Below are 18,760 nucleotides of genomic sequence, written 5' to 3' on the forward strand. Positions count from 1 at the left end.
ATTATATGACTGCAGCAAGTTGTGTATCCTTTCTGTGTCTCAGTTTTCTCAGTGGTAAAATGGGTGCTCTAACCCTTGTGTCATAATCCTTGTAGGATTATAAGTAATAGCACATGAACTATGCAAGATGCTTACTGCACTGTTCACAAAATCACATGAGTTCCTCTACCCTGCTTGGACAGCCCTTTGTATAACGGACTCTTCAACAAAGAGCTTTACTATTCATGTTGCCTCACAACCAAGAGAGGAGAGTCCTAAGTGTCCCCTTCCCTAGCTGCTTTATGGCCAACCCAGATTCCACAAAACTTTCTGAAAGACATCTACTCTTCTGTGCAACAGCTCTCCCTCAATAAATTTACCCTGGAATAATCTGGAAGGTCAAGGGCTCATCACCCTCAGTCACTCTCCACTCATGTGGTGTCCAATCATGCCTTCATGGAGACCTAGAAGAGACAAGTGGATTTAATGGTGAGGCCATGCCCTAGAGCCTCCAGTATTCATGGAAAAGCCAATCCTTTCCTCCTTTACTAAACCTTGATGTCCAGGTAGAGACACAGTCATGATTTGCCAATGAGCGTCTCTTCTTATACGAGGTCAGGAGCCTTTGCCTTCCCACAGGGAAGAAGAAGAGCCTCAAGACATATACAGTACAAACACCCAAATCCTGAAAACGACCTCGGTGTCTTGGTGGACCCACTTGTCTCCTGGCTTCACTATGTAGAGGACCCACAAGGATGCTCCAGATGGAGCCCCATTGCAGACCTCTGCTCTCTTGTCCTCTTCTGGATGTAGGTGGCAGATGGGCTAGACCTATACCCTGGATTCACACAGCTGTCTCTTCCCAATTGTTCCTCTGATTCTACCTCTTACCTCTTCCCTACTCATGCTTGCCTGATCCCTCTCACCTCCCCCCTTCTTAACCAACAGTAGACCATGGTCTCTGACCCTGTTCCAGCTGACCTGGCACTGAAGGGCTGAGAGAGCCTTATGCCATGGGGAATTCCTGGCAAAATCACCCTTTTCAGCCCTATGCTGCAGCTATCCAGGGCCCCATATCCTTTTTCACCTCTTCCAGGCTTGATTGTCCTTCCACGATGTGGATATTTTCTTTCCTTCTTCTGGTTGCCTTCTGGGCCTTACTTGTATTTTGCTGTAGCAGTACAGCCATCACTGCAGTGGCTGGGGGCAGTGGGGGGTGTATGGGGGTTGGGAGTGATGGGAACACATGTTCTGGGATCTGAAGATTTTATTTGAGACCATCTTCTGCTCCATAAACTCTATAAGAACTTGGAAAACACACTTGCTTTCTCATTGGTGGCAGCATTTAGGTCATTCCAGAGCCCAGTTGTTAGACTTTGGTTATTATGCCAGACCTGGAATGAGGATAAAGGGTGAGCAGGGATCAGGGAATTGATAAGCAAGGGAGCCCAGGGGTGCACTCAGGGATTTTCCAGGTCCTCCTTGCTGCTACTGGGACTGTAGATCTCGCAACATGAACGAGCATCAGGGACTGCAGAGGCTACCATGTGCTTTATGCCCCTTTCTGGCCTCCTTCCTTTTCTCAGTGTCATGGAGACCAACAGTGATTTGGCAAGGGAGCAGCATCCTCCCCCATGGAGATTTTCTCAGCCAAGGTCCTGGCTCTGTACCTAGTTTCCCATCATGATTTTAGCCACAGCATTCTGAGAGCTGCTTTTTTGTCTGGCCTCTAGATTTCTTGTGAAGGCAGGAATGATGGCTCCACATGGGCCCACCAGGAATATGGTGTCATAACCATCAGGCCTTGATCTGATTGGAGTACGGGGAGCCACTTCCTGCCTGGGATGAACTCTGAAATTCATCATGCACAATCTTGCTTGTAATAAGATTAATGACAGTTTTCATGGATATTGAACAGAAGATTCTAATCCCCATTGAGGCTAGAGGGGATGGCCCCTGATAGCTCTGGCAGCCCTAAGATTCTCTGAGTCTGAGATACCTAATATTGTCACTAATTCCCTATAATTTATAATAATGTTTTCAATGATGCATATCATTAATAATAATGACTGTTATCACTCTGCCTTTTCCAGTCTGATGTGTGATCTATTGAACTACATGGTACTTCTCAGGCATACTTACCAAAGCTGATACTTACCATTGATACTTTACCAGGAAGGAAACCAGGGCCAAGAGATGACTCTGAACCCAGCTCTTCCCACTAAAGGGCCCCTCACCCACGGGAACAATTGTATTTGCCTTGGGTTACTCGGGACCATCCCCCCCACCCCCCCAACACACACCAAGTTCTCTGCAACTGCCCCTCTTCCAGGACTCCTTGGCTCTCTCCTTCCTACTTCCCACCACTCCTCCTCAAAAACTCCTGGGACAGCTAGTTGCCGCCATCTACCCCTGCTTGCCCAGGTGCAGGATTCCAGTCCTGCCTGGTTCCTGTTTGGCACAAACCTCATCAGTCCCCATGCCAGTTTCCTTTGGAACTTAAAATCCAGTGAATTCTTCCAGCCAGAGGTGCCACCTGGGGCTTGTGGCCCTGACCAGTCCATCCATCCAGCCATCTCCTCCAGGATAGTAGGTTCCCCAGAGCTATACATTATCTTGAAATAAAAAACGAACGATCTTTGCAAAATCAGAGATACAGAAACTAGCTCATGTCCCTGGCCCTCCGGGAAACATGCAAGGCCCTCAAGGGCATGCACAGTGTCCTTCACTTTTATTTCGATTTCTTTTTAAAACCAGGCACAGTGTGGGGCACACAGCAGGTCAGCAAGTGCATGTTGAATGCCTACGGCGCTGATTTCTCCACCTCTCTCACTTTTTCTACTGGGCTGGGTCTTCTCAAATTCAAGGTTCACACACCAGGATTCAGGCCTTTGACATGAAACCCAGCAAACTGTGTTTCTATTCGCCTTTGCAGCTCTGCAGGTAACTCAGTGCAAATCCATTTATTGAATGTTTATCCAACTCTGCCACTCACTCACTGTGTGATGTGGGGCAAGTTATTTAACCCCTCTCTACCTTAGCTTCCCCAACGGGAATGTTAATAATACCTACTCCATTGTGTTGTTTTGGTAATAAAGTGAGATTACACCAAGCTCTTAGAACAGCGCGTGGCACATAGGAAAATTCTCAATAATGTCAGCTATTATTAGCAATTTAATTTTGAAGTTCAATGTCCACTTGGAAAATGTTAATTTCATGTCAACCTAATGAAGGGATAAAACGTTCCCCGTATTGGTCTGGGTAAATAAGGCAACTAGCCCATCCTGGGTAGACAGGCAGAATCGTATCCTCGAGAGATCCCCGGAGGAATGGGTGGAATGTGATAGGGAACCCAGGAGGGAAACATTCAGAATTAGTAGGTATAACCCAAGACTTCACTCTCTTCTTCTTCATAACATTCTTTTTCCAATAGTGAACGAGATACCTGCCTCTTATCAGGATGTGCCGAGTCGGTGATGGGGGCTTGAGGCTCTGTGGTTTTTTCTTTGTGAGAAAGCGGGAACAGTGTCAGGAAGTTCAGCTAACAGAGGTAAGTACAGTTTGGGAAACAGGAGACACCTCAAATACAGCATAGGAGGTGTCAAGGGAAAGCGAACTCACCCCTGGTCAAGTCGCTGCTGGGTGGCCAGGGAGCACCAATGAACACATGGTACAGAGGAGGTGGTGAAAGAAGAGGGGGTGTGCTCATCATCACTTAAGCAGATGGGCAGCTGGACAGGGCGACCTGAGGCCGTGGGAGGCTGGTCAGTGGGCTGATTGGCTGCAGACCAGATGGGTTTGGGGATCCCATGGAGATGGGTGCAATTCCAGTTTCACCCCCTCACCACTAAGAAACCAAGCGGGTGTCTGCAGGATGCACTGACATCTCAGAAAGGGATGAGATAATGAGATCTTCCTTGCCGCAGTCCCCCAGACACCAGTGCAAGATGCTGGGGGAGAATAGTGGCTCTCATTCACCAGGAGCATGTTCGGCTGTTGGCTAAAAGAGCTAGAAGCTCAAGGACCCCAGCAAGAAGAGGAAAATAACCAGGCAAGAGCCTGCAATCTGGGCCCATTTGCTTGGAGTCAGTGAGCTGAAGGAAGATGCCAAGAATCCAAAATGAGGACACCGGCAAGATGGCTGGGTCCATCAGAAGATGCTATGCGGCTATGATGGGCATCACAGGATAGCTTGAGATGCAAAGGCCAGCTCCCCTCTTCGGTCTATTGGAGAGCATAACAATTCCCTCTGCTAGAGACTGTAGGGAAGGGAAATCCTGAGCCCTGTAGTAAACACTGACTGGCTGTGTTGTGGGAGACTTTAAATGAGATCGTGAAAGATCAGAAACGAAAATCTTGGGTTTAAAGCCTGAAAGAAAAAAAAAAGTTATCTTTAAACTGTAAAGGCAGCAGTGTTCCATGTAGATGTTGGGAGAGCAACCTGGGTGGGTCCAATTCTATTCTGCAAAGGTAGAAACCTAAGGTATTTACCTGGGAGAAGCCTTGTCACAACAAGTTTCCTGCTGCCAACTGCATCACGGGAGCGGCTGGGTTTGAGAATCTAGGTGTGCTATTTAAAACCATGTGGTAGGGATTTGACTGCTGACTGCCAAATCTTGTCTTTTGAGTAAGTGTGTCGATTTCAGCAGCAGCAGTTTGCAGAGACCGCAGTAGCTGTAAGAACAGAGGAAGTCCCGCCTCGCTGGCTCAAGCCCTGAAACCCTCACTGCAGACACACAGAGAACAGAAAATAGAAGACACGCAAATACCCAGGCTGTGCTTCAGAAAATCAGTACCCTAGATACCTGGGGAGAAAAAGTACTACTTCTCTTGGGAGGGGGAAGCCTGAGACAATGACCTTCCTTTTAACCAGCTGGAAATTATATCCCTTAAAAAATGTGCATAAATTCTTTTGGACTTTCAGCAGTGTTATGATGGCAAAATGAAAAGCATCTCCTTTGAGGAGAAACTGAGGAATCTCATTATCAAGAATTTGGGGAAAAGGGCGTTGGAGTATTTGTCAGGAAGCTTAATAATTCGGTTGGGCTCAGAGTGTATCAGCTACCTCTTCTCTGTAAAAGAGCAGAGAATGGAAGCTTCTCTCAATCGGGAAAGAGGATCTGGGTGGGCGAATGCTTCTCCTGATAGGGACGAGAGTTTAGGGACAGGAAGTGGTGGGAAGATGGGGTTGGTCATTGGAGGGAGCTGGCGTGAGGCTTTCTATCCTACAGGGATGAAGTCACAGGCTTTCAGGGCCCGGGGGACCAGATGAGGCTGGGCGTGAAAGGCTATTAAGCAAGGGATCTTCTAGAAGTCTCCAGGCCAGGAGAAGGGCTGATCACAAGGGTGGTCTGAACAGGACCTTCTGAAGCCTGGGGAAGTTTTTCCTGTCAGGGGAGGGAATGTGTTACACAGGCCAAGAAGGGCCAGAAAGGCCGGTGTTAGGTCAGAGAAAACCACTTAACCAAGGGGCCTTTACTTGGAGTCAACACTTGAGAATTTTACCAGACCTTGAGGCCAAACCAAGAGCTTCCAGATTAGGCTATAAATCTGAGGACTTCCACCAGTCTAAAATACAATCCATAGTGGGGTGAAGGGAGGAAGAAAGAATAGGGGGTGATGTTCTGGAAAGAGCTGAGGCTCTGTGGCCAGACTTATTGCGTGACCTTGGGCAAGTTACTTAACCTCTCTTGGGCCTCAGGCTCTTCATCTGTGAAATCAGCATGAGAATATCTACTTTGAGAGGCTGCAGTGAGAAATGTCTAATTAATAGCAGCGCAGGACCTGGAAACTGTAGGTGCTCAGTAACTGTTAGCCTCCTTCCCCTTCCACAGGGTATGCTGGCAAGTCAATCACTCTCTGTCTAGAGTTGCTCTGTCCCATACAGTGACCAGTAATGGCTACATGTGGCTCTCAAGCACTTTCAACATAGCTAGTCTGGATTGAGAGCACACACTCGATTTCCAAAACTTAGGGGGCAATAAAACTCCCCCTCCCTACCCCAAACTTAAAGGTCTTATTAACAATTTTATAGTGATCACACATTAAAATAATATTCTTTTGTATATATTGGATTAGATAAAATATATTATTAAAATTAATTCCACCCGTTTCTTCATACTTGATTTAATGCAGCCACTGGAAAATTTAAAATGACCATGTGGGCCATGTCCAACTTTATTCCAGTTGGACAGTGCTAATCTAGCCACTAGATGTAGCTAGGGTTGGGAAGCTGTTTCCAGAGAAATTTATTCATTTCTATACCTTGGGTTTATGCTTTGGTTTGTTGTCCCAAGTTTCCCCATGAAATAACCTTTTTGAAAAACTGTCATCCAAGGCTCAACCAAGATGGGTGGGAGGTGTCCATGCGCCCCTAGCGGTTAAGTGTGGTGGTGGCCACAGTACAGGAAAAAGGAGGCAGGGCAAGTCTGCGATACCAGGTGGGACAGGCAGGGCCGCGGAGGATGGACCATTCCTTCTTCGCCTGGAGCTTCCCTCCAGATCCCTCTACTGTTCTTTATTTCAGAAGGACGACCCCATTCTCTCTTATTTCAGACGATTCCCATCTTATATATGAACTTGGCAGGAAGCAGGCTCCCACTGGGCAGTAACAAACACAGGTGCAAGAGAAAATGCCACTTCAAAGCCACCTTCAGAAAACCGCAGTTTCCAGAGAAATGAACAGCAGACATTCACAGATAGGAGAATGTTCTTTTTTTCTCTCTCCCAAGGAGTGTGGTTGGTTTTGTTTTTTAAACTGTACATTTTACTGTACATTTCTTTTTTAGCAAAGAAAGTTGGCATTTATATTCTGACCACATGGATGCTGCTTTCCAAAACTCCGAGTCAGAAACATGACAAACACAAGTGCAAGTACATATCATGTCATGACAGAGCTCGGGGCCACTGACTGAAATATATGGTTGGTTCCTCCCCTTCCGGTGTCCACCATTACCTTCTGGGTGTCCAAACCCAAAAGCAAAAAGAAAGGTGGTATTCCGGGTCACTTCTTAAATGGCTACATTTAGAAATACTGAACAAGAAAAGTTCAGGGAGGAAAAGGAGAGAAGAGAAACTTGGGCAGGGGAAGAGGGAGGGAGAGAGATCTCTGTTCAAGTCACCTAATTCCGTGGTTGCCACCGTGACTGGGGAAAGCCTATGCTCTGGCCCCAGGACTGACCTAGAAAATTAATGTGTCTCAGGAAGAGACTGTCCTGGGCTACTAATGACCATCAGGACCAGAAAGGGACTGGGGAAGGCAGAAGGTCAACAGAAAGAAGAAGAATGAAGATAGGAGAGTGGAGGGAAGGTGAGAGAAGGAAGGAGGGGTAGAAGGGAGAAGGACAAAGATAAGGGATTTGGAGGCTCCTGGCCTGAAGCCAGAAGGCAATCTGCATAGACAGTTCCCCACCAGCTTCTTGTGTGTTCCAAGTGGGACTGGAGGCTGCCAGCTCAGCGCCAGGTCTGAGCCCACCAGAACCCTTCAGCAGAAGTAGACTCACCTAGACATTGTATGCAGTGTGGTTGGCAAGTGGAAGGAGGGAGAAGAACAGGAGAGAAGCTAGATCAATGGCAGAGCCTCAGAAGAGCAAGGAATGGTTTGGGGAGACCGAGGGAGAGGTAGTATGTTGGCAGCGAGGAGAGATCTGGAAGAGACGGAGACCAGGAGAGACAGAGATGCAGGAGAAAGTCCTCCAGATGCTTCTAGAATAGTTTCTCCCTGGCTACATGTCCTCTGCCCCCTCTTGACATGGTCTGGGGTGTGGGGGTTCATCCCATGGTAGAAAGAAACCTGGCTGCACCTGCCCATCACCCTCTGTCATTTCCATGGATGGATGGATCTTCCTCAAAGCTGGCATCCAGGAAAGTTGTCCCCTATGTCCCACCGTGGGCCACCTTCCTCAGGAACAAACAAGGAATGGACTTTAGACACAGAAATGCCTGAGTCGGGGTGAAGACAGCATAATGGATTCCAAACAGCATCCTAGGAGGTGGCCTTGGCACCTGCACTGACTTAGTCACTAACTCACTGTGTGACCTTGGGCAAGTCCTATATACTCTGAGGTGGGTGGGGGAGGGAGAGAGGGTTAAGGATGAGATGATTACAAACACCTCTTCAAACTTCAAAACTCTACCACAGATTCCGATGTCCCCCTCCCAAACCTCTAGAATTCTCCCTCTGTGTCAAGTAGGAAAAATAGGGATGCTCTACCAGCTTGTGCTGCTCATGCTGCTGATCTGGAAGCCATTACATCTAGAGTCACAGAAGATTTCATTAGTCCTTGGAACTTGAGGGGCATCAAAGACTGGGTACAATCCAGTAGTTTGGGAGTTAAGAGACTGAGGTCCAAAAAGAAAAGGGTCTTGCCCAAGGTGTTCAGCTGGTTACTCAGTGGTGGCTCCGGAACCCAAACTGAGAGCTTTGGACTCCAAGTCCAGTGCTCCTTTTGCCACTCCACTTTGCTTTCCTCAAGAGAAGCCTTCTTGGCCCGCCATAAGCTCATGGGGAATTTTGGTCCCAGCTTCCCCCCAAAAGAGGTAAAAATCTTACAGCAACTCCAGAAATTTATGTCCTTTATACCCTTATGGCTCATAAAACTCTTCTCTCTTTCCCACACATAAGAAGTTCTGGAAGTTACCCTTCTGGCTTAGCCTGCTGTCATGGGTGTGGGTCATGATAACTGAGCAGAGGGAGCTAGATCAAATATGGGGGTGGTTGTCCATCTCCCCCAAGCATGTGGACAGTTGGGAAGGAGTCTGGGCAGAAGATGCCACAGTCTTCCCTCCAAACAAGTGTGGAGTCGGACTCTTTCCCTTCTCTTGTCAAAAGACAAAAATCTCCCACTACCAGGTCTGCTGGGAATGCACCCTCACGTGAAGAGTAAGTTCTCCATGATCTGTGTGAATGAAGAGGAGGAGTCTGGGAAGTGGGAAAAATAAATTAAGAAATAAAAACCATAAGCAATCCAAAGCCTCTTGCTTACACACTACATTCGTGATCAGAAAGGAGGGAGTCTGCCTTTCCAAACACTCAGGGCTCAGTCCAACATTTTAGCGATTGAATCCGCTTTCCCTGAGCACACCCCAGCTGGGTGGTGGGGGACAGGCTTAGAAGGTGGTGTGGGTTGGTGGGGGGGGGGCGTTGACAGGGAGACGAAACTGTCCCTAGATGTAAACATCACCATGGGAACTCCACAAAGACTTGCCGGTACAGATTCTTTCCCCTTCGTCCACTCTGCAAGGGTGAGCGGGAGAAGGCCCCCCCCCAGGCCTACACCGTGCTCTCCATCACCCACTCAGAGCTGCCAAAAGTCCCCCGGGCCCCCACCAGGTCACTCTCCTCAAAGGGCAAGAGCATGCCATTGACAGAGAGGCTGCGCTTTGTCCAGATGTTCGAGACCCTCCGAGGTGGGCTGTAGCCACCGGGGGCGACCCCTCCAGCCGCCGCAGCTGCAGCAGCAAAGTCCCCCATGTCGAAGGAATGGCTGCGTTTGGCCTTGCCCTCCAGGGGCAAGGGGAGCAGGCTCCTGGCCCGGGCTGCAGGCGGCCCCAGCAGTGGCTCTCGGTCCGAGTGGTGGCCCCTGGCCGATGTCCCAGACCCTCTCCCGCCTGGAGTCCTGGAGTCCAGCAGCTCCTCCTTTCTCTGACTCTTGAGGTCCAGGGAGGCAAAGGCCCCCATCAGGCGGTCAAGGTTAGGCTTGGGGCGGGGGGCAGGGGGTGGGAGCCTCCAGGGACCCCGTCCCAGCCCTGCGGCTTCCCCGCTGCCCAGGGAGCTGGAGGAAGAGGAGTCGCTGCCCCGGGCCAGGCTGGCACTGAACTGCACAAGTTCATTGCGTACCACCACCTTGGGTGGGCCCTGGGTGGGGGCCCCGCCGGGCGCACCAGCCAGAGCAGGTGGTGGGGCTCCATTGGTTTGTGAGTGCACATTGCTGACAGCAGCGGCTGCCAGCTTGCCCGGGGCCTCCTGGTTGCAGACCTTGTACCGCACCATGAGGATAACGATGAAGACCAGTAGTGTAGCCACGATGATGCCACCGATGACCAGGATCATTGTGCCACCCAGGATTTGGCTGTGCACCGACTGGCACTGTGGGTAGTCAGCCTTGGTGAAGAACTGGGCGCAGCCCACGATGTTGGTGGCCGTGAGAGTCGTGGCTGTGTCGTCCCACATGGCCAGCACACAGAGGTCGTAGCCGGTTCCTGACACCAGGTTGTTGACCACGAAGGCCTTGTTGGAGGCTGGGATCATCCTGGAGTGGGTGGACACAGAGGGGAAAGACAGGGAGGATCGGCAGAGACAGAAAGAAAGAGAGTGACAGAGACAGGAGGGGGTTGGCGGTAGGGAGACAGACACAGGGACACAGAGGGAATGAGGTGGAGCAGGAGAGAGAGGGATGAGCCAAGAGATAGGAAAAGGAGCCAAGGAGATGGGGGTGTGGTGGTGGGGAGATAGGAAGAGGAACAAAGGCACATAGGGAAGGCAGGGGACAGGAACAGGGCATGGGAAGTGGTGAAGTTGTCCCAGAGGGAGGAGGAGAGGGACCCAGGTAAGAAGTCAGAGAAGGACAGGTGGGGGTCAAAAGGGCAGCAAGAGAGAGGTTCAGGGATGGAAGCGTCAGGGAGAGTTGCACACGCAGGCCAGGTGCCCAAGGGCCCAGAAGAGGCAGAAACACAGGCGACCAGGAGTGTGAAGATGAAGGGAACGAGGAGGCGGGAGTGGAGAGCAGGTCAGAAGAAGGAGGTACAGAGAAGAAGGGAGGGCCTCAGGCAGAGACAGGGGAGGGACCACAGGAGGGGCAGAGGGAGAGACACGGAGAGGCAGAGAGGTTAAAGCCTGCAGAAGCCCAGTCTGAACAAAGGGACCCCAGCGTGAGTCCCGAACTATCTCCCTCAGACTCTGGGAGGTGGTGGGAGCCGGGCCTGCCAGGGCCCCCACTCCAGATACCCCAGATCCCATCCACCCCTGTTGTGTCCTGGAGATTTGTGGATATCACTTGAGCCCTTCCCTGGGCCTGTGCCCTGGGGAGTCACAGTCAAGGCCCTGCTCTCGGAGCCCACGCAGTCCTCCTCTGCAAATGGCTTTCTCAGGCCTGGCAGGAGAACGTTTGTTGCTGCAAACTGGGTTGGCGGGGTCTAAGAAGAAGGCAGCTGGAGGCAAGGAAGGGAAGGGGACAGTGCAATTTGAAGACAGGAAGGCAGTTCTGCTTCCTAGAGGGAAGTGATGATTCTTCCCTCTCGGGCATAGCAGGCCAACCTCATCCAGAGAGGCCTGGGGAAAGAGAGTCTCTGCTTGGGGCAGCATCAACTGGTCCCTACCTACACCTTAGGGGAAGGTATGATGGGGCCTCAGTCTCCCAAACTGGAGACTGTCTACTGTCCTGGGCCTCTCTTGCTGGGACCCTCAGGAAGCCTGGGCACAATCCCTGATCTCTAAGGCCCTATCCACATATCCTGCCTGTGGTATCTCCAGAGACAATGCCCATGTCACCCCACAAACACTCCTGCAGAGATAGTCATCATTTCCTAAAGGGACCACAGCCCTCTGTGCCCTTCCCACTGCCCCTCCATTCTCCAATCCCCTACTACTCAAGGGCCCTATCGCCACCCATCAGCCCCGAAAACCCAGAGCCATGCAGCTTAATTGAGATCTCAAATATGAAATACCGGAGCCTGGAAACTTCCACCCAGGAACTCCTCGCTCAGGATCGAGTTGACAGGCATCTATTGACATCCCGTCAGTGGGCAGCACGAGAGGCCGTTGCCTCCCTCCTCACGTTCCCAGCCTGCTCTGCAGATGGGGAAGCCACAGTGGAGGAAACTTTGGTCCCCAACCCCACCCCCAGCCCATAGCTACAAGAGGAGGGGAGGTGGAGTGGTGAAGCTGGGGCCGGTACAGGGTGGGGAGGGGTCCGCAGGGGCCTGTGGGCCAGCCCCTTAGGTCTATCTCTTTCACCAGGGCATCGTGGCAATCCTGAGAAGATAGGGACTAGTCCTCTCATGGCACAAAAGAGGAATGGCCACGATTCAGAGAGGTTAAGTGATTTGCCTAAAATCACACAGCTGGGACTGCTAAGAGGGGCCACTGGCCTTTAACACTGGTTTCCAGGCCCATAGTCTGGGTTTGCGCCTTACATGTGACAAACACAGAGCATGTTTCCTCATCTCCCTGAAAAGCTTGCCCCAGCCTGTGGTCTGTCACCCGCCCCTTCCCTGGAGCAGGGCTCAGAGCCCACTGCAGCTCACATGTCTCCACCAGCAGGCTCTCTGGCCTGCAGGGCCATCCACTGGGCAGAGCATGCTTCATTCCCCCTCGGAGCTGATGACAGAAGTCGGAGTGGCAGGAGCTATCTGCACCCAGAACAGTGACGACAGGAGGAGCAAACCCTGAGGGTCACTTGAGTGCCAGGCGCCCTTTTCAGGGCCCTGTGGCTGTCAGCTCACTTGGTCCTACAGCAACTCTCTGAGGCAGTCTCTACCATGATCCCTACTCTGCAGGCTGGGAGGCAGAGGTAAGAAACAAACCTACACAGCTGGGATTTGAGCCCAAACCTCTGCCTCCCAGCACCTCGCTGGGGCATGTGCAATGTCAGAGCACACCCATCTGAGGAGGGTATGGGCCAGCTTGCTTATGGAACACCTGTGATGCGATGGGGTTTTCACATCTCGTGTTGCACTTAACCTTTGCACCAATCCTAGGACATGGGGAATGGATCATGAGCCCGGAACTCCTATCTGTGTTTAGCTATCTTCTCCTGGAAAGCACACACCACCACTACCACTAATTAAAAATATAGAAGAGGGGTGAAGGTCAAATGAGGGCTTCCTGTGGGCTAGGCACCCTTCCGAGGTCTTTTTTTTTTTTTTTAAAGATTTTATTTATTTATTTGACAGACAGAGATCACAAGTAGGCAGAGAAGTAGGCAGAGAGAGAGGAGGAAGCAGACTCCCTGCTGAGCAGAGAGCCCGATGTGGGGCTCGATCAGGACCCGAGCCGAAAGCAGAGGCTTTAACCCACTGAGCCACCCAGGCGTCCCCCCTTCTGAGGTCTTTAAGGGGATTAATACTCTCAATAGCAACGGTCATCTTCATTTTACAGACAAGAACCAGAGGCACAGAAAGGTGAAGCTGGTTACCCAGGAGCACCCAGATAGTACTCGGCAGAGCTGGGATCTGAACTAGGCAGTCAGGGCCTCAGGGACCACAGTGCTATCCTGCCTCTCAGACACTGTTCTGTTTTCTTGAGGCCTTAGGATGACTCTGTGTGGGACCCTGCCTGGCCTCTCTTCCTCCTTGCTTCCCAAGTAAGGGCAGCTCAGAATAGGATCAAGAGCCAGTTGGTGCGCTGCTGACAGGGTGCAATAGGGCAGGCTGATCCTTGGCGCCAGGATGAGAGGAGCAGGCTGGGAAAAGCTTCCCACTGTAACCGGTGCGTCAGAAACACGGCCAGAGGAAAGGGCCCGCTTCCCAGGATTAAGAGCAGGGAAGCAGCTCCGGGATCCTGGGTGTGTATGTGTGTGTATGTGTGTACTTACGTGAGCCAGAGCCAGCTGGCTCCAGACAGCCTTGGCAGTCAAGTCCACCTTTGGCAAAAACAGTAACAACCAGCGTTCACTGAGCCCTCATCTTGTGCCTGGAAGTTTGTGTACATTATCTCACTTAACCCCCTTGGCCCCCCCTGAAGGAAGTCATTAACATCATTCCCATTTAGGGAAGCTAAGCAGTTTCACTTTCCCTCGGGAGGGGGGAGCCAAGACCAGATCTGGATCCTTGGGGATTCAGAGCCCACACTTCCAGCCATAAGCAAGGCTGCTTCCTGCCCCCAGGCAACCAAAAACACAAACTGCATGAGAAAGTAGTGTGAAATGGACTCTATCTAAAGTCAACTCAGCCGGTGTGGGCCTGTCTACCCATTCATGGTCCCCAGAACAACCGTTGACCCTCCAGGCTAGATCTGGAGAGCCCAGGTCCCCTCTTCACTCCTATCCACGTCCCACGTTCTACCTTCTGGACTTCTCACTGCCTTCCATCTCCATACTCACAATTTTGCTTAGGCCTTGCCGTTTTTGGTGTGGATGAGTGCAGCGGCCTCCAAACAGGCCTCCCTGTCTCTTCCTGTGCTCCCTTCATGTCCACGTTCAGCACAACCAACCCCAGAGTGCACCATCTGAAACAACTCTGGCCACACCCCTTGCCACACGGAAACACTCAAGGGCTGACTGTGACCTACAGGAGACAGTCCAAGCTCCCAAACCAGGTTGCCCATCGCATTCTTGCCCCTGCACCTGTGCACCCTCTAACTTTGCCCACAGTCTTTAGGAAAACACTTCGGAAACATCTGGGCCCATTCGTCGTGGAAGGTGTACTGACAGAGGGGTAATTAAAGCCTTCGCTTACAAAGGACCTTGTTACAGAGGGGTAGATTCAGGGATGGGGGACCATGAGGGAACACGCCATCACCCAGGGTTGTAGCAGCCAAGCTGTTCCCCAGTCTAGACCTGAGTATACCAGGGGAGGTCACCAGACCCTGACTTCACTCTCTTCCCTCTTCCCAATCTTCTGCTGTTGCTCCCCATGGTTGAACCCCACTGAAAGCCGGGATTCCTGTGGGCACACTGGTCAGTCTTCCAGGGTACCCAGCAGCACAGAGGAGTGGATCTGGAGAGGCAACGGGCCATATCTAGCACAAGCATTGGTCACAGCCCTCCCCGGGGAAGACATCCTGAAATCCTGATAGGTTTCTTCCTATCACATACAACGGCGACATCTCCGCTAGCAGAAAACACGAGTTGCTATTTTAAGTTCAGTTGCTCCAACATGTTAAATTTAATTAAGCTCACGTGCTCTAAAGCACAATTTAAAGCTGCAACCCCAAGCACTTATCCAGGAAAAACAAAACAAACGTAAGTGGCTGCTTCTGAGTTGTTTTTCTTTTTCCCCTATTAATATTCATTGGACATTCGTTCATTCAGCGTAATCCGATCAGACAAATCTACAGCTGATGTCTACAGCTGATGCCGGAGGTTTGGGAAGGAATCGGGAGCATACTGGTTACCCGACTATTTGCTCACTTGTCTGCCTTCCCTTTCACCTGCCCCTCTCCATGTGCCAAGGAACTACATTTCCCAGTCTCCCTTGCCTGTTCCCAGGCTCCTTAGCCTCTGGCTTCCAGGAAGAGTTGGCCAATGGGGGCCCGGAAGAAGGCTGGAGGGCCAGAGGTGGGGCAGAAGCCAGATATTTCTTCCTCTTTTTCTGCTTCTTGTGGTGGTTTTCTGTCAGCTCCTGGGGCCCCTCTGTAATCTCGGCTCCTGGGATTCTGGTTCCTGTCAGATAGATTTGGATCTTTGGCTCGGGTCCTGTCATCTCCTGTGCTCCCCACCCCTGGGTGGGGTGGGGTGGGGTGGGGGGCTATGGCTTCCCGCTGTTGCTCATCTCTACGATGCCTCCCTACCCCTGGCTGAAGCCCCAGCGATTCCATCCCCTGTGTAGCCCAACCCCCGCACTGAATTCCCTCTTAGATCTAGAGCGGATTTTTATGTTTCCTGACTGAGTCCTGAGTGGCGTGGGAGGTAGTCTTCCCAGGACGAGAATGTTCTACCTGTTTTCATTTTCCCCCTGGCATTTTAGGAAAAGACTCTCCTAGCTTCACATCAGCAGCAGCACATCTTGGCCCTTCCTCATGAAACTCCAGCTTCAGGAAGCACTTGGTCACCTTCTCTGAGTCTCTCCCCACTTCTACATAAGCCACCCGACCCCTTTGCCTCCAGCAGCCCCTGTTCCTGGAAGCCTCCTATCTCTTTCTCCACCGGGTGACTGTGTCCTTTGGGGCCTAACCCCAAGGTCATGTCTGACTCCACTGACCCCACAGGGAGCTGCCCCCACCCTCGTGCCTGCCTGCCTTAGAGCCCTTCTTGGTTCATGACTCCCTTGAGGACAGTGGCCTTGTCTTATTCATTCCGTAGCTCCACTGCCAATCATGGTATCTGGCCCAGAGTCACCACTGAGTAAATATTTACTTTACGGTTGAGTGAATGAAAGAGTGCTTTGTTAAATGTTAAGGCCTATACAAATGGGATAGAATCTTCTTTAAATATGATGGCTGGCTAATGGTGACTCCCAGACACTGGCTGGTCCCCAGGAGATCTTTCCAGAGAGGCATTTTTCTATATGCCTGAGGCTCACCGCTTGGTCTCCTGACCACCTTTATGGGTGTGCATGTAGATACGTATCTGGGGCATGTGAGCGTGGGCGTGGAGGTGTGTGTGTGTGGGGGGTGGCAGTTCTTCACACAGATGGTGTGCAGAGGGGCCGGTTTCCCCCCAGTGTTAGTCACTGCTCTGCTCCACTTCTGCCGAGTCTCAACCCTCCCAGACCCTCTTATGTGTCCCCTGCTTCTTCTGAGGAGACTCCCATGTGCCCTGTCCCAGAGACACTTGCAGGCCAGGCCCAGTCCTTCCTAATAGCTACCACTAAAGGTATGGGGGCATCAGAGAATGGGAACGGGAGAGACCCTGAGTCTCTGCTCATGGCCTCAGGGCAAAGCCTGGGAGCTGACTACCAGAGTCCACTTCCCCCTCCCTGGGCTCACTCCTGACTACATTCCCCCACCTCCCTTGTAGTTAGGTGATACGTTCTGACAAATGGAATGTGGGCCATACCTGGGCCAGGCCTTAAAAGAGAGGTACGGCCAGCCCCACATTCTCCCTCCCTCCTGCAGCCAGACAGTGTATGGCGACCTGTTTGGACCACACAGGTGATAGAGAGGCCTGAGGGGGTGGTAAAAGCCAGAGGTGCCTGCGTATCTAGGTAAAGAAGACATCCTGAGTAACCCCACCTCTGCTGCCTCCTGTCCATGGTGCACCATGGCTGCCGGCCGGGCCCCTGCACTCGCCTGGAGAAGCCAGGGCAAGCTGCCCCACTCCACTTCCCTGGCTCTGCATCCTCATTACCAGCTCTTCTCAGAACCACCAGCCTGCCAACCTCTCTGGATGACTGCGGGATCTCAGGGCACAGGAAAGAGCCTCATAGTGAGTGGCCCTGGATCCTCACCTCTCTGTCCTGCCACAAGCCCCCAGTGGGGCCTGTTTGCTTCCCTGCACAAGCTGCTGCTCTTTGGCACACAACATATTGAGTCCTTCCCGTGTGCTGGGCACTGGACCAGCATGCTCCCTTTGATTCTGGGCACTGCCTGTGTAAGTGGGAATAATTATCCCCGCACCATAGATGAAGAGACTGAGGCTCAGGCAGATGGGTCAGCTGCTCAAGGGCAGGGGACTGGATGGTGGCTGAGCTGGTGTTGCAACCCAGGCCTGCCAGGCCCCTGTGCGTGATCCGGCCTCTACTGAATCACCTGGAATGGAACTGAGCAGAGTCAGATTTTAGCAGCAAGCAGGTCTTGTCAGGCTAACTGATAGCAATCCAAATAAATAAATAAATAAATAAAACCATGTATTACTACAATGACAGCTGATATTTCCTGAACACTTACCATATGTCGAACACTCTTCTGAATATGCTACACGTATTAAACTAATGTAATCCTAATGGCAACCCTGTGAGGGAGATATACTATGATGATCCTCATTTTATGGATAAATAAATTGAAGCTCGGAGAAGTGTTTTGCCCAACGTCTACTAGAACGTTTGTGCCTAGACAAGATTTGAATCCAGCCCTCTCACAACATCTCCACCAATGCTCACCATAACCCTCAAAAGTACTTTTCATAATTAAGCTCCCATTTTAGAGGGAGTAACTGAAGTGCCCCGAGGTTGCATAGCTAATTAGAGTTAGAGACAGGATTTCAGTGAGCCATCAGTGTTTGTCTGGCTGCTTCCTGAAGCTCAAGTGAGGTCTGAAGATGATGAGGGAGCCACGTGGATATTTGCAGGCAGTTTCCTCACAGACGGAACTGCCAGTACAAAGGCCCTGAGGCAGGAAGAGTGAGGAAGCTGGTATGATCAAATAGAGTGACGAGAAGGAAGAATGGTAGGAGATGAGGTCACCAAAGTAGTCGCCATGAGCCAGGTTCTGGAAGGCTTGTAAATATGTTGAGTTGGGTTACGACTCAGAGTATTTGCTGGGCACCAGGGTTGAGAAGGTTTCTGAGGCTATGTTCAAATTCAGTGGGACAGAGTGGTATGGGTTTGGAAGAACCTGTGTCCTGTATTTGTTGTTTCTGGTCTAGGGATCAGAGAATAGTTAGAAATACTGGAATTACTAGTACAAGCCGTGAGACTCCCTCTTCTGATGTCTCGTGCCAGATGCTGGCCTTCCCTAAACACATGGCCCTGAGTGATAATAGGGAAAGGCACACGGCTATTCTTTTGAATGGAATTAGCATGGAGCTGGCATGACTGAGTGAGGGCTTGAAGAATCGGAAACCTCTTATCAACTTTTGACCAGGGCCAGGGGCCAGGGACCAGGCTCTGTCTCTGCCTTTCTGCCTTTGCATCTCCTGAGAACACAGGTTCCCCTGAGTGTCCAGAGGTCCTCTGTCTTCTTGACAGTTACTTCACCCCATCAGCAAGTAAAGAAGCCATATTCAAGATTATTGAAGCAAAGCCCCTCATTCTCCATTTCACAGCCCTCAGGAGAGCAGGCCAGTGGGAATCAGAGACCTTGTTGAACTGGCCTCTGGGTAAACCCTCTTGCTCTCCTTCCCTCTGCCTCTTCTGCCCCAGTAGCCAGAAGAACTTGTTAAAAGCCAGTCAGATAAGGTCCTTCCTTTGCTCAACGACCCCAGTGAGGCCTGTCTCACTTGTCAAAGTCCTCGCATGGCCCACA

At 51.2% G+C, this 18,760-nt stretch overlaps 1 protein-coding gene across 1 annotated transcript in view; it reads right to left on the bottom strand.

The window, feature by feature from the left end:
• Nucleotides 1–9,119: 9,119 nt before the first annotated feature.
• Nucleotides 9,120–18,760, bottom strand: part of LRFN2 (leucine rich repeat and fibronectin type III domain containing 2) — a 170,829-nt gene continuing 161,188 nt past the window's right edge. The window contains exon 3 of the mRNA XM_044250540.1: nucleotides 9,120–10,229. Coding sequence (XP_044106475.1) covers nucleotides 9,251–10,229 — 979 coding nt within the window. The 3' untranslated portion in view covers nucleotides 9,120–9,250. The remainder of the gene's footprint in view (nucleotides 10,230–18,760) is intronic.

This window comes from Neovison vison, chromosome 1 (genome assembly GCF_020171115.1).
Source record: "Neovison vison isolate M4711 chromosome 1, ASM_NN_V1, whole genome shotgun sequence".
NCBI classification, from domain to species: Eukaryota; Metazoa; Chordata; class Mammalia; order Carnivora; family Mustelidae; genus Neogale; species Neogale vison.